General features: G+C 46.0%; 1 protein-coding gene across 4 annotated transcripts in view; it reads right to left on the bottom strand.

Annotated features, from left to right (window-relative positions):
- The window catches only part of NEO1 (neogenin 1), a 171225-nt gene that overhangs the window by 70812 nt on the left and 80856 nt on the right, over positions 1–19557 (bottom strand). For all 4 annotated transcript variants that reach the window (XM_030228246.2, XM_030228249.2, XM_030228250.2 and 1 more), the window contains exon 5: positions 19005–19141. In XM_030228246.2, coding sequence (XP_030084106.1) covers positions 19005–19141 — 137 coding nt within the window. The remainder of the gene's footprint in view (positions 1–19004; positions 19142–19557) is intronic.

Below are 19557 nucleotides of genomic sequence, written 5' to 3'. Positions count from 1 at the left end.
ACAGCCAAAGCAGAGGGGGGGGCTGGTTTGCCTGCTCCAGTGACCTCGTTAACCTCTGCTCAGCAGCTGGAACAGCCCAAATGAGCATTCGATGGCCATGGTTTGCTCCTGTGGACTGCTCAGAGCTTTACAGCTCCCCTGGCAAATGCCAAACCCCAGCTCCATGGAGAGAGAGCTGCTTCCAGTGGTGCCAGAAGGGCAGGGCTGAATTAAAACTGCTAGTTTACATTTACAGTGAAAAGCTTTCATTCAGAAACTGCTAAATATGATCCATGCTTCAGAGACCAGCCCCTAAATCAACATTCCAGATGCAGAAACTAAAATCCAATATTCAGTGCTAGGACAACAACCAAGAAACCAGGTAAGCATGAATAGTACAGAACAAATATAAAGTATAATTATATTGATCAATAAGAGAGTGAAAAACTCAAGCTGTAATTCAACATATGTGGTGTTTGTTAGGCAGAAATAAATATATTGCAGGTTTATGGAATAGGAAGTGATAGCACTAAAGTTCACAGCAAAAGGCCTGAGGAACAAGGATGTTCTCACAAACTGGACATGAGTCCCAGTGTGACAGTGGGATGGAAGAACTGCCCTTGTGGAGGCTGGCAGCACTTCCTCCACCCAACACACCCCAACCCCCCCACAGCTGAAGGAAAACATCAACTCTGGTTTACAGGAGAGCAATGAAAACGATCAATGACTCAGAAAATTAGCTCCAAAAGAAAAATGGAAGAGCTGGAATCAGTTATTTGAGCAAGGCAGGATTCTGCAACCATGGAACTGGACACCTCAAACAGGAGCTTAACAAAGAAATGCTCAGTGCTGCAGAAAGGAAATGAGTGTGTGTATATATCTATATATCTGTGTACCATTGCTGGGCAGGAGGAATGACACAGGACTAACATCTCCATCCTTGGCCTGGCCTGGGATAACACTCCAAACTATGAATTGCTCATCTTGTTGGGATGGAAATGGGATTCCCTCCTAGAGCTGCAGTAAAACCCAGCAGTCCCTGAGCACAGCCATGAAGAAGCTCTCGTGTGCAGCAGCCCCATCTCCAGCAGGGCTCCTGTGGAAAGCTGGGGGGCTCCAGCCGGGCACCTGGATTGCAGGCAGGGCTCTGGACATGGATGCACAGCTGGAATTGCCTGGGAAGCTCTCTGGGTGCACACACATGCAGCCAGCTCTGGAGCACCCTGTAGTGAGCAGGGTTTTTCTGTCTGTGTTTTTCACTTTCTGACATCCAGGCCAGCACAGATTTAGACAGTCCCACATTGGTTTTTCTGCTCAAGTGCCTACTCCTTTCCTAACAATTCCTACTATTTCATTTGGTTTTGAAGATCTTGCATTTTCCAAAGACCTGCATCTTCCAATTCCAGCATTTCAGGGCCATGCCAAGCCCCAGATCAGAGACCATGGCTATGTTACAGAAACTGGCAGAGCTGCATTTCCCTGTGCAATCAATCCACTGAACTCCAGTGCCATTCCACCACCTGGATGTTCCTTACATCACAAGGTGTTCCCAAAGTTCTTCACCAGCACCATTTGCTTCCACGACCCCAATGAACTCGGAACACCCCAAATCCCCTTTTCCACACTCAGCAGTGCAGACTCGGCTCCACAGATAAGAACACCAGCTCATTCCCCCTCTAATTTCCTAGTAAACAATGAATTCATTCCCTTTTTCCTGCGGGAGGGAATTCACTCTGACTCACAGCACCAGTGTTTGAGGCTCTCAGTGAGCGACACTGGCAGAAGGGCTCTGGGGAAGGAAGGGCAACAACATCCTGCAAAATGTTCTCCACAGCAGAGTGTGGCTTTTTCCACACAAAATACACATGGATGGATTCAATCATCTACCAACACTGGATTTTCATTGTTTGTCATTTTAACAGCTCCAGACATCAGATTAACTCACCCACATTTCCCCAGATCTCCCCCAAAAGGCTTCTAAAACCCTCATGTCACACTGACCAAATCTCCTTAGTCTGATTTTTTTCAGTCTGCTGATTTAGGTGCTAGGTTACACAGCACTCTTGGGAACTCAGGATTTCACACTTCAGCTCCTCAAGAAATGTGGAGTGAAGACCATCTGGTCCCAATGATTCCTCACTGTTCACTTCAGGGGTTTGCTCTGAAATAGATTTTACTAACACTGCAAAAGTTCAGGTACAGACTCTCTCTCCAGCTCCCTCTATTTGAAAAGATAAAATACAATTTAAGACAAAAGTCTCCAATTTTGCAGAGAACACAGACAGCAGGAATTCAATTTCTGCTTCAGGCCATCTTCTCACCCCTTTCTCCTCACACTCCATCATGTGCTGACCCTGTGCTGTCCCTGGCAGATGTCCCAGCTCTGACAGGCTTGGAAAAAACTATCACAAGATTTGTGTGTTATTAGCAAATGACTGAAAGTTTTGTATTAATTTACTTGCAAATAAACAGGAGAATAATAATTCCTTTCCCTTGTCCTCAGGAGCTCTCTGGGGAGGTTTGGAGCTGGGTTTTTTCCCTCTTTCCAGGGTAACTTTCCACTGGTGTTGGTTGCTCACTGTGAACACAAACACCATGTGCCCAAACACCTCTTTGGCTGTGCTTTTGCTTTGTGTTTTTAGTAATCTTCCTCAAATGACTTTATTCTTAGCTAACTTCTATCACACAGATCCACCTCTACAAAAATCAGTGCTGATGGTGGTGATGGATGTCACCACCCAGGAATGGCCATCAGCTTACAGCCCTCATACCCTGATAAATTCTGGGTTTGAGCCTGGATTCTCCATGGTTTCCATGACCCCAAGGCCATTACCTCTGCTGTGGGGTTGGCAGCTTTGGTGTTTGGGCAGGGAGGGACCCTCAGTGCCACGATGGTGCTGAGCTCCATCAGGACAGAGCAAGGAGGGAAGCTGGGGCTGGAGAACCTCTGTGCCCATATTGATGCCTTGGGAAGGCTGACCTAGAACCAAGACTGGACAGAGCTTAAGAACAAAGCAGGGATTTAGTAGAAGGCCTCAACAGAGCCACCTTGGGCACCACAAGAGCCCAGCCAGGGCTACACCCAAGATGGACCACAGATCATGGGGTCTGCCACTTTTATAAGTTTTGGGCCATTTGCATATTGGAGTTCATTGTCCAATTCCAGCTCCAGCCCATGCAGTCCCATCCTTGTTTTCTCTCTTTGGTCCATGTTGTTTGTGCTCTTGGGGCTGAGATTTGGTTCCTTTGTCCTTGGTGCCCAGCTGGAGCAGGAATTGTTGTGTCTCCCTGCTCTGTGCACAGAGCTCTCCATCCCCTAAAACACAAAGCCCAGACCCACCCACTAGAGCAGCACAGAATGTGAAAATATCCAAGCTAAACCTGAGGCATCAGTACAAAGACACACAAACACCCCCTGTGCCTGTATGGCCATGGCAGGGCTGTTCCTGGGGGACAGTTCCTGGGGGACAGTTCCTGGGGGACAGGCACAGCTGGGCCCCCCCTGAGGGGCAGGAAGAGCAGAAGGAATCCCTGTGTGCCTCAGGACACCAGGTGGGTGCTGCTCTGACCCACAGCAACCCCATGGATCAGGGCTGCAGGATGGAATCCCCACCTGCTCTGAGCCCAGGGGAAGATGTGCCACAGCTCCCTCAGCTATTCCCTGCAGGGATGAACCTCTGGCCAAGATCAGTGAAAAGCTGCTGCCATAACACTTCTCAGTGATGTTCAGCAACAGGACAGGAAAACAATGGGCATAAAACTGAAATCACAAGTTCCACCTCACTGAGAGGAAGAGCTGCTTTCCATGAGGGTGGCAGAACCCTGGAACAGCTGCCCAGGGGGGTGTGGAGTCTCCCATGTTTGGGGAACGTCCCAAAGCCACCTGGATGACCCTGAATGGACTGCATGGTCTGCAGAGATCCCTTCCAATCCCAACTGCTCTGTGAGTCTGCCTCAGGAGTATTTGGCCCCAGCAGTGAGTGTCTGTCCTGCACTAACCCAAACTGTGATGTTTTGCCCACAACAGGGGAACACACAAGTGAAAACTCAAACCACCTGTGCACTGAAGAGGTACAAATTTCCAGATTCCTGTTTGGCCTCAATACCTTTTGCACTTGTCAGCTCCCCTCCAGTGCTCCCAGTAAAACCCCTCCATGTCCAAAGACACCAAAGATTTATTTCCTTCCTGTTCAGACTGAGCCCAGCCTCTGTGGGAGGACATCTCCCAAAACAGGCTGGGATTAACCTGCTGCTCTCGGGGTGAGCTCCCCAGTGAAGGAGGAACTCAGACAAAGAACAGATGACAAAAGAGATTTCTAGATGGAAATGAGTTCACCAGATAGATGACGTGGAAAAGCTTATCAAGTGTAATAAACTAGAGCAGAGCTCACCCCATGCCTATCCGAGGGCATTAGTGATTATCATTCGAAGCGAGCCTTCCACGCAACTTCTCGGGTGATTTTTAGAAGTAAAAACCTTAATCTAGGCATCAATAATGTAAAACTGTTACATTCATTATTTCTCTGTTTTACTAAGCTCTCCTTCCCCAGCCCTTCTAGGAGAAATCTCGCCTGTTTGACCCTGAATCTACTCCAAGTACCATGGAAACATCTGAATAACAAGAACGCTCATCAAAATTTAAACTTCTTACAGCACTGCCAAAGGCAATGAAATTTTTATTGAATTCCAGAGCTCTCATTTTCCACACAAAGCTGAGCTGAAGAAGAGGCCTCAGACAGCCCTGAGCATGACAAGGCCCAGAGCCTTTGGGGCCTTGTTTCCCATTTCCAGCTATTTCCAGGTAAAACCCTCAATCCCAGTTGCCACCACGCTGCCTCTGGTGTCTCTTTAGATCCCTCCTGCTCCCTCCACACAAATCCCCAGCAGGAATCCTCCATCTCCCTGGGACTATGTGGTGGGAGGATGTGCAGCACTGCTGCAGCCACTGTGAACAATAGAGTGTTACTTCAGGATTTAGGGATGTTTATTCTGGATATAGATGGTGGATCTAGGGCTGAGTCCTCGCTCCACCCAGAATGACACCCAAACACCTCGGTAAGAAGTGCTTTATAACTGGAGTTTGGAACATGGCACATTTCCCACTTCTCTTTCCTTCCTTGAGTCTTTCAAAAATTCAGATCTTAAGTTTACAATTGTACAAATAATTTTGATATGTGAAGATTAAAAAATAATAATGATAAAACTGCTGACTTTGTTGAAGGAAAGCAGAGAGGGACAGCAAAGGCACCAAGGAGAGGGAAGGACTGGCCCTGGATGTGACAGTGTCCTAGAACCCCAGGGGCCTTCCCCAGCCCTGCCCCTCTGCTGGGGCTGGGTGGACATTTATGGAGCAAATCCCACATTGGAGAGGTGACTGTGGCCCCTCAGCCCCTTCTCCAGGGCAGACACAGCTCTGAAGGGACAGATTATGGGATGCATATTCTGAAAAATCAATGCTGAAGTGTCTCACACTGGGCACTAAAACAGCTGGATACATTTCCTCTTAATTTTTCTGTGTCCCAGTCAATTTTTTAAATGGATTCAATGCCACTTCATTTCAGCAGAGAGCAGAAATACATTCATTAGTGGTTATGAATGATTCAGGTGCCGTGGAGCTGAATACCAAAACAGGAATAAATATGGATTTGAACCGAGCAGTATAAATAAATCATGGGACTATCCCCTGAATAAGGAAAAATAGCAAATATTGAATCTTTTCTCAATAAAGTAGCACTGTGAAGTTTGTGCAGTGCACAAGGCAGTGGGATCCTGGGGAGAAACAGCAGGAGAACACACATTTAAGAATTTCCTAACTCCATCCCATAAGAAGGGGAAAGAGGACGTGACAAATTAAAGACAGCAAGCCTTGACATCCCATATCTTGGACTATTTCTCAGTGCAGCCCTCACAGTGAGGGGGTTCATTTGTGTGCTGCAGACTGAGGAGCTCCAAAGGCCAGGAAGGACACACATCTTAAGATGATTTCAAATATTAAGCTGTTTGTTCACTGAATACAAATTGCCTCAGATCATTTGGGGAAAAGACAAACTAGGGCTGGGAACAGTAAAAATAATTTATGGGATCAACTAAGCCCCTCTCATGTTCACCCACAGCTGCTGCCAGATCCAGGGACATCCTGGCACTACAAAAAATAGCTTTTTTCTGATCAAGTTCAAAAGAAAATACAGAGAGTTACTGCTTTTCCATGTTTTTGTCTTGTAATGACACAAATTCCACAGGCTGCCTTTCCACATCAATTCTGATTCCTTTCCAGCTCAGTGAATGCAGGCCCATCTTCACATCAAAGTCCCTTCTAATTTACAAATCCCAAAAATAACCTTAATTACAACCCACTTCAATAACAGCTTCCATGTAAGGAACCAGCAAACAAAACTCTGCAGCCTGAAAAGAAACAACTCCAAGGGCTCAATAAAGCCCAGATAAACATGCCTGGCACAGTGGGGGAATAAGGGTGGACTGGCTCAGCCTTTCCCATGAAAGCTGGGAAAAGAAAAACCAACTCAATTTAACAGATTGGCCCAAAATAAAGAAAAAAGGTGCTGTTCTTCTCAGAGCCACGGGATGAGGGAGATAAAGATGTTTACATGGAGTGAGAGGGGAAAATGGAATAATAGAAAAGAAATCTATGAGGGATTGATAAATAATGGAGAAACCACAGAGGAAACCCCAATCTGCCTGGAGAACAGGACATTACCAGGGGAAATACCAACTGTTCTCACCCTTGACTTAAATCCCCTCAGCCATCTGCCTCTGGCAGAACATGGGAGCCTGCAGCATTCCCTGCTGGGAGCAGAGCTGCCCCCATCCAACAGGAGCTCCTGGAGGGCTCTACCAAGAAAGATTCTCCTTTCCCTTCTACATTTTTTTATCTTCAAATGTACAAAAACATTTTCTTGTTTGAGGTGGGTTTATCCTTTGCTCCAAGTCATAAACCCCCTTCTAACCAACACACCCTTTGCTCATTGGTTAGCCAGTAAAACTGGCTCAGCAATTCTTTTCTTCTAGATCAAAACTTGCTTCCATCTCTATTTTTTCTTCAGATTCTACATTCAAAAATCTTTCTGCTAAACATACACATCGGTAAGACTTTCTTGTCAAACTTTCATCCTTCCCAATACAAATGGATTCCAACCACTGAGGTACAGAAAGATCCAAAAGAAACTTGGAGCAATCTTTCTAAACTGTGCCATAACTGCACAAAAATCTTCTGCTCAATCTTTCAGCTTTCCAGAATGACTGAGGGTGGAAGCTGGGGCTGGTTCTTCCCACCCTGCACAGGTACAAATTTGCCTTTACAATCTCTTATTGAAACCTGGCCCAGCACATGAGGCCAGTGGGAGCAGCAGGAATTCAGAACAGGAATTCAGGAATGCACAGACCCCAGTAATGCTCTTTTTTCTTAAATAAAACCCAGTCATTTGGGTTCCTTAAGGTAAAGAAATTGAGACAGGTATTATGGATCAGGTGCACACCTCAAATCCAAGGAAATTTTTAATATTTAAAGTTGGTGATATTCTAGAGAAGGATTTTTCTCTCAAAGAGAAACAGACAGAGCATTGACACATTTTAACTAGAAATTAGTCACAGTTAATAGATTAGGAAGTTCTAAGAGTCCTCAGCACTCAGATTTCAAATTAGTAAATTAAACAGTGACCACTTGAACAGAGGCAAAGGAGCCTCCCTATAAAAACACTGGTCAATAATTCTAAAAGACTATTTTAGAACAGTATTTTTGGCAAGGTGGCACAACAGTGGATCCCTACAAGGGACAGATGCTCTTCCAAATGTCATTTAACCCATCTGAGCTGTTCCAGGCAAACCAAAGAATCCTTTAGGTTGGAAACAACCCCCAAGATTGAATCCCACCATTACCCCAGCAGTGCCAAATCCATCACTAACCACAGCCCCAAGTGCCACATCCAGAACTCAAACATCCCCTTTAATCTCTAACATTTCCCTGCACTTCAAAGAATTTCTGTTTTCCTTGGAAAACAGCAATCAACAATTACAATCCCATGTGAAACTAAAGAAGCCAAGTTCCAGTTTTCCAACAGAACCAGCTGAACATTTGAACCCACAATCCTTTCCCTGAGTACTCCAAGTCCTGATTGCACATCACTGTGGTTGATGTGAGGATGCAGAGCTCTGCTAACAGCACCAGCAGCCCATGGAAACCCTTTGGAGGCTCCATAAAAGCTTCTTCCTTGTGCTCCAGCATTGCTTACACCCAGGGGAATTCTCCACGAGTTCCCAGGTTCATTGTGGGAACCCTCACTTGTCCTGTGCCTGCCTGGAGCAGCCCAGCTGCAATCTGAGCAGCAGCAGCTCTGCAATTACTCCTCTAATGGTTCATCACACTAATGATCATTTCAGCAAATTAGCAGAGCAAGAAGCATGCACTGTGCAGACTGAGTGTGTGACTGGGAGCAAAGCACAGCCAGTGCCAAGGACAGAGCTAAAGCTGCTCCAGCCCAGAAATCTGAGCTGGTGGAACTGAGCCTCCTCCCCAGCCCCACAGAGCCTCCTTTCTTTCCCACTCCATGCAAATTCCCAGAGAGCAAAGCAAACTTTCAGCTAATTATTTAAAGCACAATGATTTAAGTCTTATGGTTTCTTCTGAAGCCAAGAGAACACACCAGGATGGTGGTAATGAACTCTTATTTTTCTACTATCTTCCCTCTGGAAGCACCTTCCTAAAATACAGTTTCTCCTCTATGCAGCATCCCATGAGGATGTGCTACAGGAAACAGGCAAAAGATAAACACTATAAATCAGAGCTATGTTAGTGCTGACATTGTCAGTAAACAAAGTTATTAATTATACATGTACTGGGAAAGCTGAAAAAAAATTATTTGCCCAAAGGGGAAAGGAAAGGCAAAATTATATTTTAAAGATTCTCCAAAGCGTGGCACACAGCTTCTAGTAAATCATGAGAATTTAGTGAAATGTTTGTTCTGCAGCCCTGACTCAGCTCTGAGCTGTGAGCTGCTATAAACTCACCTCAAAAGAGACTTTCAGTACAGAAAAGTGACATATCTCAAGTTCTACTTCAGCTGCTTTGGTTCCTCCATGTGCACAAAGCCTCTCTGAGCTCCCTGGCCAGCAGCAGCTCCATCCCTGTCCCAGGGCCATGGGGTAGTGGGGAAGGGACCAGTTCCACCCCCTCGGAGCCCTGCCCAGCCTGGCTTGGGCACTGCCAGGGACGCAGGGGCAGCCACAGCTCCCCTGGGCACCCTGTGCCAGGGCCTGCCCACCTCACAGGGCCACAGCTCCTCACTCACCCAGTGGCACACCCAGCACATCCATGACTCTCTGGAGGCTGGGATCACCAGGGCAGGCTGAGATGCTCTGCACAAGGCCAGGCAAGTTCTGTTGCTCTTCCCTCACTCACCTCATTTCCCTTTTGCCTTCCTGCAGTTTCCTGCTCCATGACCCTGCTGGGCACTGAGGTGGCACTGACTGCCCTGTGCTTCCCAGGGTCCTCCATGAACATTATTCCACCAGGATAAACAAATAATAACTCGAGGTTGGAGCTCCAAAACACTGCAGAGCTCACTGAGTTACAGAACACAAAGCAGGATTATTTCCAAAGGCTGCCAAAACTGTTGCACCTCCTTCAAGTCCCATTCCACTCTGCCACATTGCTGTGGAGAAAATGCACTGTCCTGCCCAAGGGACCTGGGCATGCTGACCTGAGCATCCTTGGGCTTGCTGATCCAGCTCCTGACACACAAGCAGCAAAACCAAAACCTTTCTGGGAAGGTTTTGCAACTTGCATGACTACACCCACTGCAGGGAATCCAAAGAGAAACCCCAAGCAATCCTACACTCTGTGCATTAACCTGGCACTAAGGGGGGGTTCCAGGGGGCCTTTCAGGATGAGCACAAACCCCCTTTTATCCAAATTGTGTTCACAGAACCAAGTGCTTTACTGAAGCTGAAAGCATCTGATGTGAGAGACACACACAGCCTGGGCAGTGGCACTCCAGAGCACAGGGAGCTTTATGTACCACAGTACAACAATTTCTATCCTCACCTGCACAGTTATACTGAGACTACATGTAAGCTCCTAAGTATGTGAAAATAAGAGATCACAAATGCAACCTTTGAAAACAAACAAGACCAGCAGAGCTGCCAGAATTTGGAACTGGTTAGAAAAATATTCAATATAAAGAATAATGTTCTGCCCTTCATTAACTATTAACCAGCCTGCTTTGAGCCTGGCTTCCTTCTGTGAGTATCTCAGATCCTGTTCCCATTTCCCTCCAGCATCCTTCTGGAGAGAGCACCTTGAGGAGAACAAAACACCTTTATGAGGCAGCTCACACCTGCCCCCAAGGCTTGCCATCTCCTCCAGAACACTGCAAGTGTTTAACTTCCACTGGCATCATAACCAAACCCTGTTTACTCCAGGAACCCAAACTCCACCCTGGTTTTCCTTTAGATTATTCTCCTCACGAAGACAAACTAATTAACTGCAAGACTATGGAGGGAATCAGCCACCAGAGATAAGAGCCTTCCTCCTGCCCACAAATTACTGGATTGTTTCATCTCTGCAACTTTGGGAGAAACTTCCCTGCCAAGGACTAGAGCTTGGATAATGAGACATCCAGTAATGGCAGTAATCTGGCTCCCATTAGAGAAATCAATTATCTGCTGGATGAGAGTCAGCTTAACCACCATAAAAATTTAACTTGAAAGAAAGTATATGTTCACTTGATGGTATGGACTCCCTCTCAGGACTGATTGATGTGTGGTGTTCCTCAGCATTTCCACTTTAACATCACCCTCAGTTTTCATTACGAAATTTGGTGGTGTGAAAACAGTGCAAAAGTTTCTGCTGAAATGGAAGAAAAAATTAAATCCCATAAATTTAAAAATTAAACTTGGAGCTGGGTTCACCCAATTAAAATGGAAGGATGACCCTGATGCACAGAGAAAAGTACTCACCATTTAGGGCACAACTCCTATAAAAAGAGTCTCACTTGGAGGCAAAAGGCATTTTAATGAGCTGCTTAGTTCACACATTCACATTTCTTGGAAGTCTCTGGCATGTGCAACTTAAAAATTACTACTGAATCTTTCAGCTTTTAGTTTGCAATTGAAATTCTGTCATCTCCTTTTGATGGGGAGTAAAAGCAGTATTAAAACCCCTATAGCTTATCTCTAGAACATACATCTCCTGTGTCCTTGAATCCTTACAAGCATCCAAGAGCACCTGGGACCATGAGCCAGCTGGGCTTACCTTTCCTACAGCATTCTATGAAAAACACACTGCAAAAAGAGTAAATCTTGGGCTGGGCAAAGCCTGTTCCAAACTAAAAAGCACCTTTTTAATTTGGAGACCAAAAAAACCCCACCCCATCCCTAAATATAAACCCTGGGCAAAGCCCTGCATTTTCTGTAACTGCCTGTCTACACAAAGCCTCAGCTTTCTGTTTTAAAAGCCATTTTGGGGGAAAAGGATTTCTGTCCCTAAAGCAGCAGCTGGCTCAAACCCCTGTTAATATGATCCTCATTTATTAGAAACTCTGCCTGAAAGAGAAAGCAGCCTTTCCAATTCCCTCAGTTCAATATCAGTTTCGACACTGTAGATATTTAAGACACTGCTGCTTAATTTAGTAACATTTTCATTATCCCCAAGGATTCCTCAAGAACATTTACAAGGAAAACCATTTGTGAGAATTCTATGGGTTACTGATCATTTGGACTTGTCTTTCTTAATGGGTTTTTTATAAATATATGTATTTCACAAAGAGGTTTTTTGGTTTTTTTTTTAATTCCACATGTATCTCATCTCCCTGGCATGTGCAGTTCTGGATCTCACCTCCCAAATCCACACACCATTCCACTATGGACACCCATCCCAAAGGATCTCATCCCTGTCCTCAGTGACTCCTGCCCATTTGGGAGCTGTTTTGTAACTGTTTTCAGCACCACAAAAACCCCTCTGAAAGCTCTGCAGCACCTCTGTAACACAAAGACAACTTTTCTGATATAATCAGACTTGGAGCAATCTTTGTAAACTGTGCCATAACTGCACAAAAATCTTCTCATTCATCTTTCAGCTCTCCAGAATTACTGAAGCTGAACTCTGGGGCTGTTTCTTCCCACACTGCACAGGTACAAATTTTGTATTTGCCTTTACAAACACAGGGAATTTGCCTTTACAATTACATGGAATTCCAGATGTTTCATGTGCAAGAACCTCATGATTAAATGCTGTCAGGTTTTGGAAAAGAGACTTTGGAAGAAGAAGAGCCTCCCTTGCAGCAGGATTATGTGGGGGCTGCCCACCCCATGGTGCTGGGGATGGTCCATGCAGAGGGGCTGCACAGCATCCCTGGGATTATCCCAGCCTCCTGCTGGCCACAGGGATCCATCCCACTGCCCAAGGCACACCCAGCAGCTGCCCCTGCCCAGCCTGAGCCCAGCAAAGGTTGGAAATCCTTCCCAGCCCCGAGCTGCCAAGTGCCCCCCACCTGCAATGTGGCAGCAAGGCACAGATCATGGCCTGGCAGGGCTCCCCTGAGCTGCTCCTACAGCACATTCCACTGCTCTCTGACACCACCACAGCATGTTAAACATCTGCACAGCCAGCAGAGAATGCTCCTTGAAATTCCAGCAAAGCTCATTGGTGACTTTTGGAAATGCAGCTAAAGAAAACAAATGTTGGTACCCCCAATGAGAACCAAGGCAAGCTCTCTTCCACGTGTCAAGGGCTGGACAAATGATCCTCCTGGTCTTAGAAAATCATCAAGACAGACCAAAAAACCTGCAAACTTAGAACAGCCCAGCTACAGAACAAGATTTAGGCACTGAGCAGGAAAAGCAGAGGTTCAGCTGAGCCCAAGCCCAGTGGAACAGGAATCAGGTCACAGAGTTGAACACAGCAGTGGAACCTTTGCAGGATGCAAAGAACATCTTGGGGAAATTTACCTTTAGCATTAAAAATTACACCTCTCCTGAAGATGGGCTTTGCTGGTGTCCAGGTACAATCTGAACAGGTGATGACTTTAAAATGACACTCCCCTGTCCTTCCCCTCCCATGTCCCTGAATATCTGTTTATAACTTTTCCACCAGCAAGCCTTGCCTGAACACAAACATGAGAGGCAGAAATTCCCAGTTAGCTCAGTCACAAGTGCACTATGAACTCCATTCACATTAAACTACACCAAGGAGCAACACTGAGGACTCTCAGAAAGCATTTTCAGACAAACAGTGAAGTGCAGTGGTAGAGACCCAAATTCCAGGGAGTTCAGTTCCTCCACCACCCACACCAGACTCGTGGACTCTCTGCCCTTCTTTGCATCACTACAGAAAAAAGGTCTCTAATTACTCATTACATTCTCAGGGCAAGAAATAACTCCCATGAAGCCAAGGTGTTCTTTTTCCTTCCAAGAGCTTCCCCAAGCAGCACATTCTGAGACCCCAAAAAGGACAATATTTTGTCCCCCACGCGAGCCTTTGCCAAGTTCAGGTTCCTGCAGCATCTCCTGAATCTCTGATTGAGGAGCAGCCCATTATCAAACACAGAGTGAGCTTAATTAGAGAGGGAAATCGATGAAGATCATCTAGGAGGTATGAGAGAGGTCTGAGCAATTTTCAGTGATGGTTCAAATTTCTTCCCTGGAATTGTTTTCAATAATAATGAAAGCTTAATGCAAAAATAACAGTTACCCAGACATATTACTCTGCTGCTGCAGGACTTAATGTGCTTTGCAAACAGCTACAATTTCTGGGGCAGGATGGCATCAGCTTTTAGCAAAGCAGCTGCCCCAGAGAACCCTGGAAAACAAGCCCAGAGTTCTTCACATTCAGGCTCTTCCTTCTGCAGCTGTCCTGGTTCTGTTTGAAAGAAAGTCTTGACTTGCCTCACACATCCTGGCACATTCTCATTTTATTTTAATAACAAGTCATATGTTAATAGATGCATAATCACAACTAGTTTTTAAGCCAAAACCTTCAATTAAAAATTTAAAATAATTACATGCCATGAGTAATCCAAGTACTAGAGACCCCAGCAAGAGCAAAGGCAGCAGGGAAATCAAGATGAGGCAACCCTGCCAACCCCCCCAGAACCCAGAAATCCCTGTTCCCTGACACTGCAGGACCAACACTCAAAAATACCCTGTTTTCTGCTGGAATGAAGCTTTGCCATTGATGTAAGCCTTGTCAGCTCTACTGAAAATATTTCCAGCACTTCCTTCTAAAGCACAAAGTGGACAATTCCATCAAAACATTTCTGCATTTGGTTTTTTCCATACAATTTGCTCTGGCAGCACAAATGAGGCTGTGAGCAGCCAGTTGCCACACACAATCTCTGATTTATCATTCCAGATACCCCAAAAGAAGCTTCTCTTGTTTTATTTTTAAATTTAGTTACATTACCACAGTGAGACATTTCATGTGTAATACTAAAGATACATTGAATGCTGCCCTAGACAATTCAGAAGTTGATTTTCTGCTATTTCAAAAACTCACTGAAAGGCAGTAACAAACAACAGCAAAGAGCAACTCTCACTCTTCTCCCACAAACACAGGGACTTATTTAGAGGTTCAGACCTGCCATGCCAATTCACAGGAGAATGAAAATGGAAATTTTTTTTGGTTTATGATTTTTCTGGTTCATTATTAACTGCAGTAAATATTTCAACAGGGAGAGAAAGTCCCCCCAGGCTGCTGGTCCCCACCCCAGCACCAAGGCAGGCCACAGGAAGGCCCTGTGATGACCTTACTCAGTCCCAGCCCCTGCACAAACCCCCAGGGTGCTGGGCACAGCCATAAATTTGAAATATTGCCCAGATGAAGGCTGAACTTGTGACCTTCCCAGGATTTAGCTGCCACTCTGGCTCTTCCAGGGTGAGCAGATGAAATACAGTAACTACCTGTGTTTCCCCAGCTCTGCTGTCATCACTTCCCAACCTTATCTGAGGGAAATGCTACAGATTCTTTCATGCCTGGGGAGAGCAAAACAAATTTTTCCAGTGCTCTCAATTCATTTCAGGTGTTGTAAATAACCTGGTAGCAGCACCCACAGCAAAGGGAGAGCACTGCCACTACAGCCAAGAGAGAGGAGACTTTTCAGGCTCCAAATTCTTGCCTCCACCATGGGAAGTGTCCTGCCCTTGCTTGGCCTGGACTGTGGTGACCTGGTGGATTCAGCCCTTTTCTGACCCAGAGATGGGGCAGCTGAGAGGTGTTTGAAAAACTTTTATTCCATTTTCAGTCTCATGAGAAGGGTGAGACAATCCAGATGTTATAATCACACCATCACAATCAGAGGCCAGCTCTTTCCTAATTGCATTATAAGCATTTCTTGGCCTAGCAGCTGGAAATGCCTTCAAGCCAATCACCTAAAATTCACCTCTCATAGTTCTGTTTCTCCAGAGTGTCTGGTCTTACTTTTTTCAAGGCCATCCTTTGAAAGTTGTTTCTGGTTCCATTTCTCTCCCAGCCATGTCTGTCCTGTTCCATGGCATTTCTCAGTCAGCATTTCTTAGCTCAAGCTTTGCACACAGATATGTGAGCCTTCTGTCAGGCTGGGAGAATTCTCTACAAATCCATTTCTCACAGTGACCCTTGCTTTGGCACCCCAGGAAAACTGAGGAGGTCCCTTCTGCACACTCTGTGGCACTCTGGCTACAAAGGTGCCCACGTTTTGTCCATGCAGTGTTTGGCCCTACCCCAAGTGTGGGCAGGATTCTGCAATGTCCAGCTTTAGGGGCTGGGATTGTCTCAGCCACAGCTTTCCCTGGGACATTCCCTGTTCTCTCTCTGAAATCACCTCTCAGATGCACCAGGCAAGGGTTCAGTGTGTGACCAGTGGGTCCATGACATCCCCAGTTTGCAGGTACATAGAATCACTGAATGGTTTGGGTTGGGAGGCTCCTGACAGGTCACCACATCCACCCCTGCCATGGCAGGGACACCTTCCACTAGCCCAGGCTGTGCCAGGCCCTGACCAGCCAGGCCTGGAACCCTTTCAGGAACAGGGCAGCCAAAATTCCCTTCCAAAGGCAAGGAAATTTCTTGACTATCTCCCAGATACACACAAAGAGACTGAGGACAGAAATGTGTGTAGAATTCTTCTGGACTCTTTAGTACCTTTCTGGTCAAGTTAAAGGCCATTTTCCTGATTCAGTCCTTCTGGGATGCATGGAGGGAAACAAATCCCAATCATTTTTAAACCCAGCATTAGGGCAACAGAAGCTCCTCTAGCACCTCTTATTTATGACACAGGGTTTCAACTATTCTCAGGTATGTGAAACTGGAGATAGCCTTGAGTGTCACCAGTAGGCTCTGAGTAACTGCACTGAAGGTACCACTTCTCCCAGTTGAGAATGTGCCAGAAGTGACAGGAAACACCCCAGGAACTCCCAAGAGTGGTGGCTGGACAGTCCCATATAGGCTGGAATAAGCTTTCCCCAAGCACTCCCTTGTACCTTACACAACCCCAGGGTAAAACTCAGGTACTTTCCTGCCAGTTGAGCACAACCCCAGAGGGACACACCTGAGGGCACCCTCCCCCCAGGGATGGTCAGGAATTTCATCCCCACTGCCATGGAAGGAGAATTCCAGTGGCCAGCACCATGCCAGAGACACTCACTCACTTGCAGGTTTTGTATCTTTGTCAGAGGACACAGAAAAGCTGGCCATGGAGCAAAGGGACCTTTAAGAGCCTTCCTCTGAGAATGCACAAGTCAAACTTACAGGTGGACAACGCAGGTTGTTCTTGTTGTCACCTCATGGCAGGGGTTCCATACTGCTGTCTCCTTATCACAAGAGTTCCACACCCTCTTGATGTTTCTCATGGGCAGCTCCTCAGAGCACTGACTCTCTCCTCTCCACAAAGAGCCAACTGACTCCAGGGCCCTTCTCACCCACCCACCCCACTCTTTTATAGCACTCTTCTTCTCATTGGGAACAGCTGTGGCCTGTTAAAGTCAGGCCTGTTCTTAATCTTTGCTAATTGGCCCAGCTGCAGCTCCTTAGGGGTAAGATTGCTTTCTACACTATCTTTATTTTCTTATATTCTATCCCCCTACAGTTTCTGCCTGCACATTTCAGTCAGCCCCTACTTGGCACTGCCAGGAAACCTCAGACAAGAGGCAGCCACAGGAACACCTCTCCAGTTCCCTAACACTGCCAAGCAATGGCATCACCCCCTTGGCACAGAATTCCATGTCTAAACTGCCAGGAGGAAATGTCATTAGAAGGAAAAGGATTGGCTGCCTGAGCACAACCCCCAGGACAGAGTGAAACCTCTTAGAAAAAACAAGGGCTTCAAGGAGAGCTGCAGAAAAATACAGTACCCAAAAATGAATTTCTTGTCTGAAATGCTGCCAGACTCATTTCCAGGAATGGCAGAAAGAACTTAAAATAAGCAAAATCATGCTGATATTAGGTGGGGAGAGATGACAATGTCTTTGGTCTAGAAGGAAATGATCCAGGGATCAGGTAACAGTTATTCAAGCTGTTCAACCCTGCACCAAAGTACACTAATGCAGAAAGAAAATCACTCCCTACAGTAACCTCTCAAGGAAAGTAGAATTAAGATTAGAACTAAGAAGTAAAATCAGAAATGTCATTTCTGAAATGCACTCTGTAGAATCTTTATTTTAATACTCAAGCATAAAGGATTTTCTTTCCAGTGCCAGGTGTGTAACAGAACATCAGCATGGAAGGTCTGGCAGAACATTCTAAACCTTCACAACCAGATGAAGAAATCCTTGACAATGGTTCAGATAAGGAGCAAAGGAGTAGTCTCAGTTCACTTCCATCCCAAGTGACCCAGCTGGATGTCCTGCACTGGGGCTCTCAGCTTTATCCACAACCTGCTTAATTGCATCATATCATTAATGTTATTAATTGCTGTCACTGCCCCTAAAACACAAAGCCAATTCTGTAAAATAGAGAGGCTGGAAGTGAATTAAACACAGCACACATGAGATGTTTGAAGCCATGGTAATGAGTTCTGAAGCCTCAAGCTTGGAGGTATTTCCCAAGCCAGAGCACCAAATCTTTATTCTTTTGGCCAAGATACAAGGTAAGAAAAATGTGAGGTTTTTTTATCTGTGACCAGATACAGTCTGAGCACTTCCTTTTGGTCAGAAAATCCATCATTTTGTTTATAGAAAACCCTCCATATTTATAGAAAACCCTTCAATTATGAAAGTTCAGGGAATAAATTTCTCCCCTCAGAATTACTTTTTAGATCAACTTCGTAGCACCACAGTCCACAGTAAACCAATTCAGGTAAACTCTGACAAGGACCCTGCACATGCCATGAAATTCCACAGAAAGAACTGGAAACCCCTACTAGGGTCCAATCAATAAAAAAGAGATTTCCTCATGGAAGGTAAGAAAGGCAAGGAAGGTAAGCTTTCACCTGAATTTTTTCCCCCTCCTCACCAAGTCTATTTTCTTTGCTTACCCAGTCTGCTTTATTTACTTTATGTATAGCAAGAGGCTTTTTAAAACTACATTATCAATATTACAGTACTTTTTCTAGTAAAAATAGCTTGCAAGAATAAGTGAAACAGTTACACACACAATAAACCAGCATAATACCAAATAGCTCTGCTTTTATCTTCTCTCAAGCTCAATGAAAACAACGATGTATTTAAGAATTATGAAAAATGCATTAGAGATGTCCTTCCCAAAGACAGCAGGACCACAGGTTGACTTTCAGATGGGATCAGCCACTCTGGGGCCTTGGCCCTCCTTCAGCTACAGGACATTAACCACATTTAACAGATAGAGGAGCTTTTAAGCACCCTCAGGTTGCATTATAGAAGCACATTGCTCATTTGGCTATTTAGGAAATCAAAAGCAGTTTGGAAATAAATCAGAGCAACAACATTTATAACAGGACTGGAGGGGGCTTGGTTTTTAACAGGGCACAGAACTGATCCCAGAATAAACTTGGATAAACTTGGGTATTTATGTATTTAGTCATCTGGAGGAGTGTTCTCTGTGCAGATGAAAACCTCTGACCCACCTTGCACTGCCAGCTCTGCCTGGGCCTCCAGGGTGTCGTTGCCACTCTCAGCGATGCAGGTGAAGGTCCCGGCGTCGGCCTCGGCCACGGCCCGGATCTCCAGCACCCCCCCTGGCAGCAGCTGGAACCGGCCAGACCTGCAACACAGGGACAGGGACATTGCAGGGACACTGCAGGGACATAGCCTCACACCTGCAACACAGGGACACAGGGACACTGCAGGGACACAGCCTCACACCTGCAACACAGGGACACTACAGGGACACTGCAGGGACACAGCCTCACACCTGCAACACAGGGACACAGGGACACTGCAGGGACACAGCCTCACACCTGCAACACAGGGACACACAGGGTCATTCCATGGGTGACTCCATGGGCCACTCCAGGGACATGGCCTCAGAGCTGCACACACAGGGACACTGCAGGGACACGGCCTCACACCTGCAACACAGGGACACACAGGGACATTCCATGGGTGACTCCATGGGCCACTCCAGGGACATGGAGTCACCCATGTGACTGAGGCACCCTCTGAGGCCAGGGACATGGC

Source organism: Serinus canaria, chromosome 10 (genome assembly GCF_022539315.1).
Source record: "Serinus canaria isolate serCan28SL12 chromosome 10, serCan2020, whole genome shotgun sequence".
Taxonomy (NCBI): domain Eukaryota; kingdom Metazoa; phylum Chordata; class Aves; order Passeriformes; family Fringillidae; genus Serinus; species Serinus canaria.
Note: the sequence above shows the minus strand (reverse complement) of the source record. Positions and strands in the feature narration are given on the sequence as shown.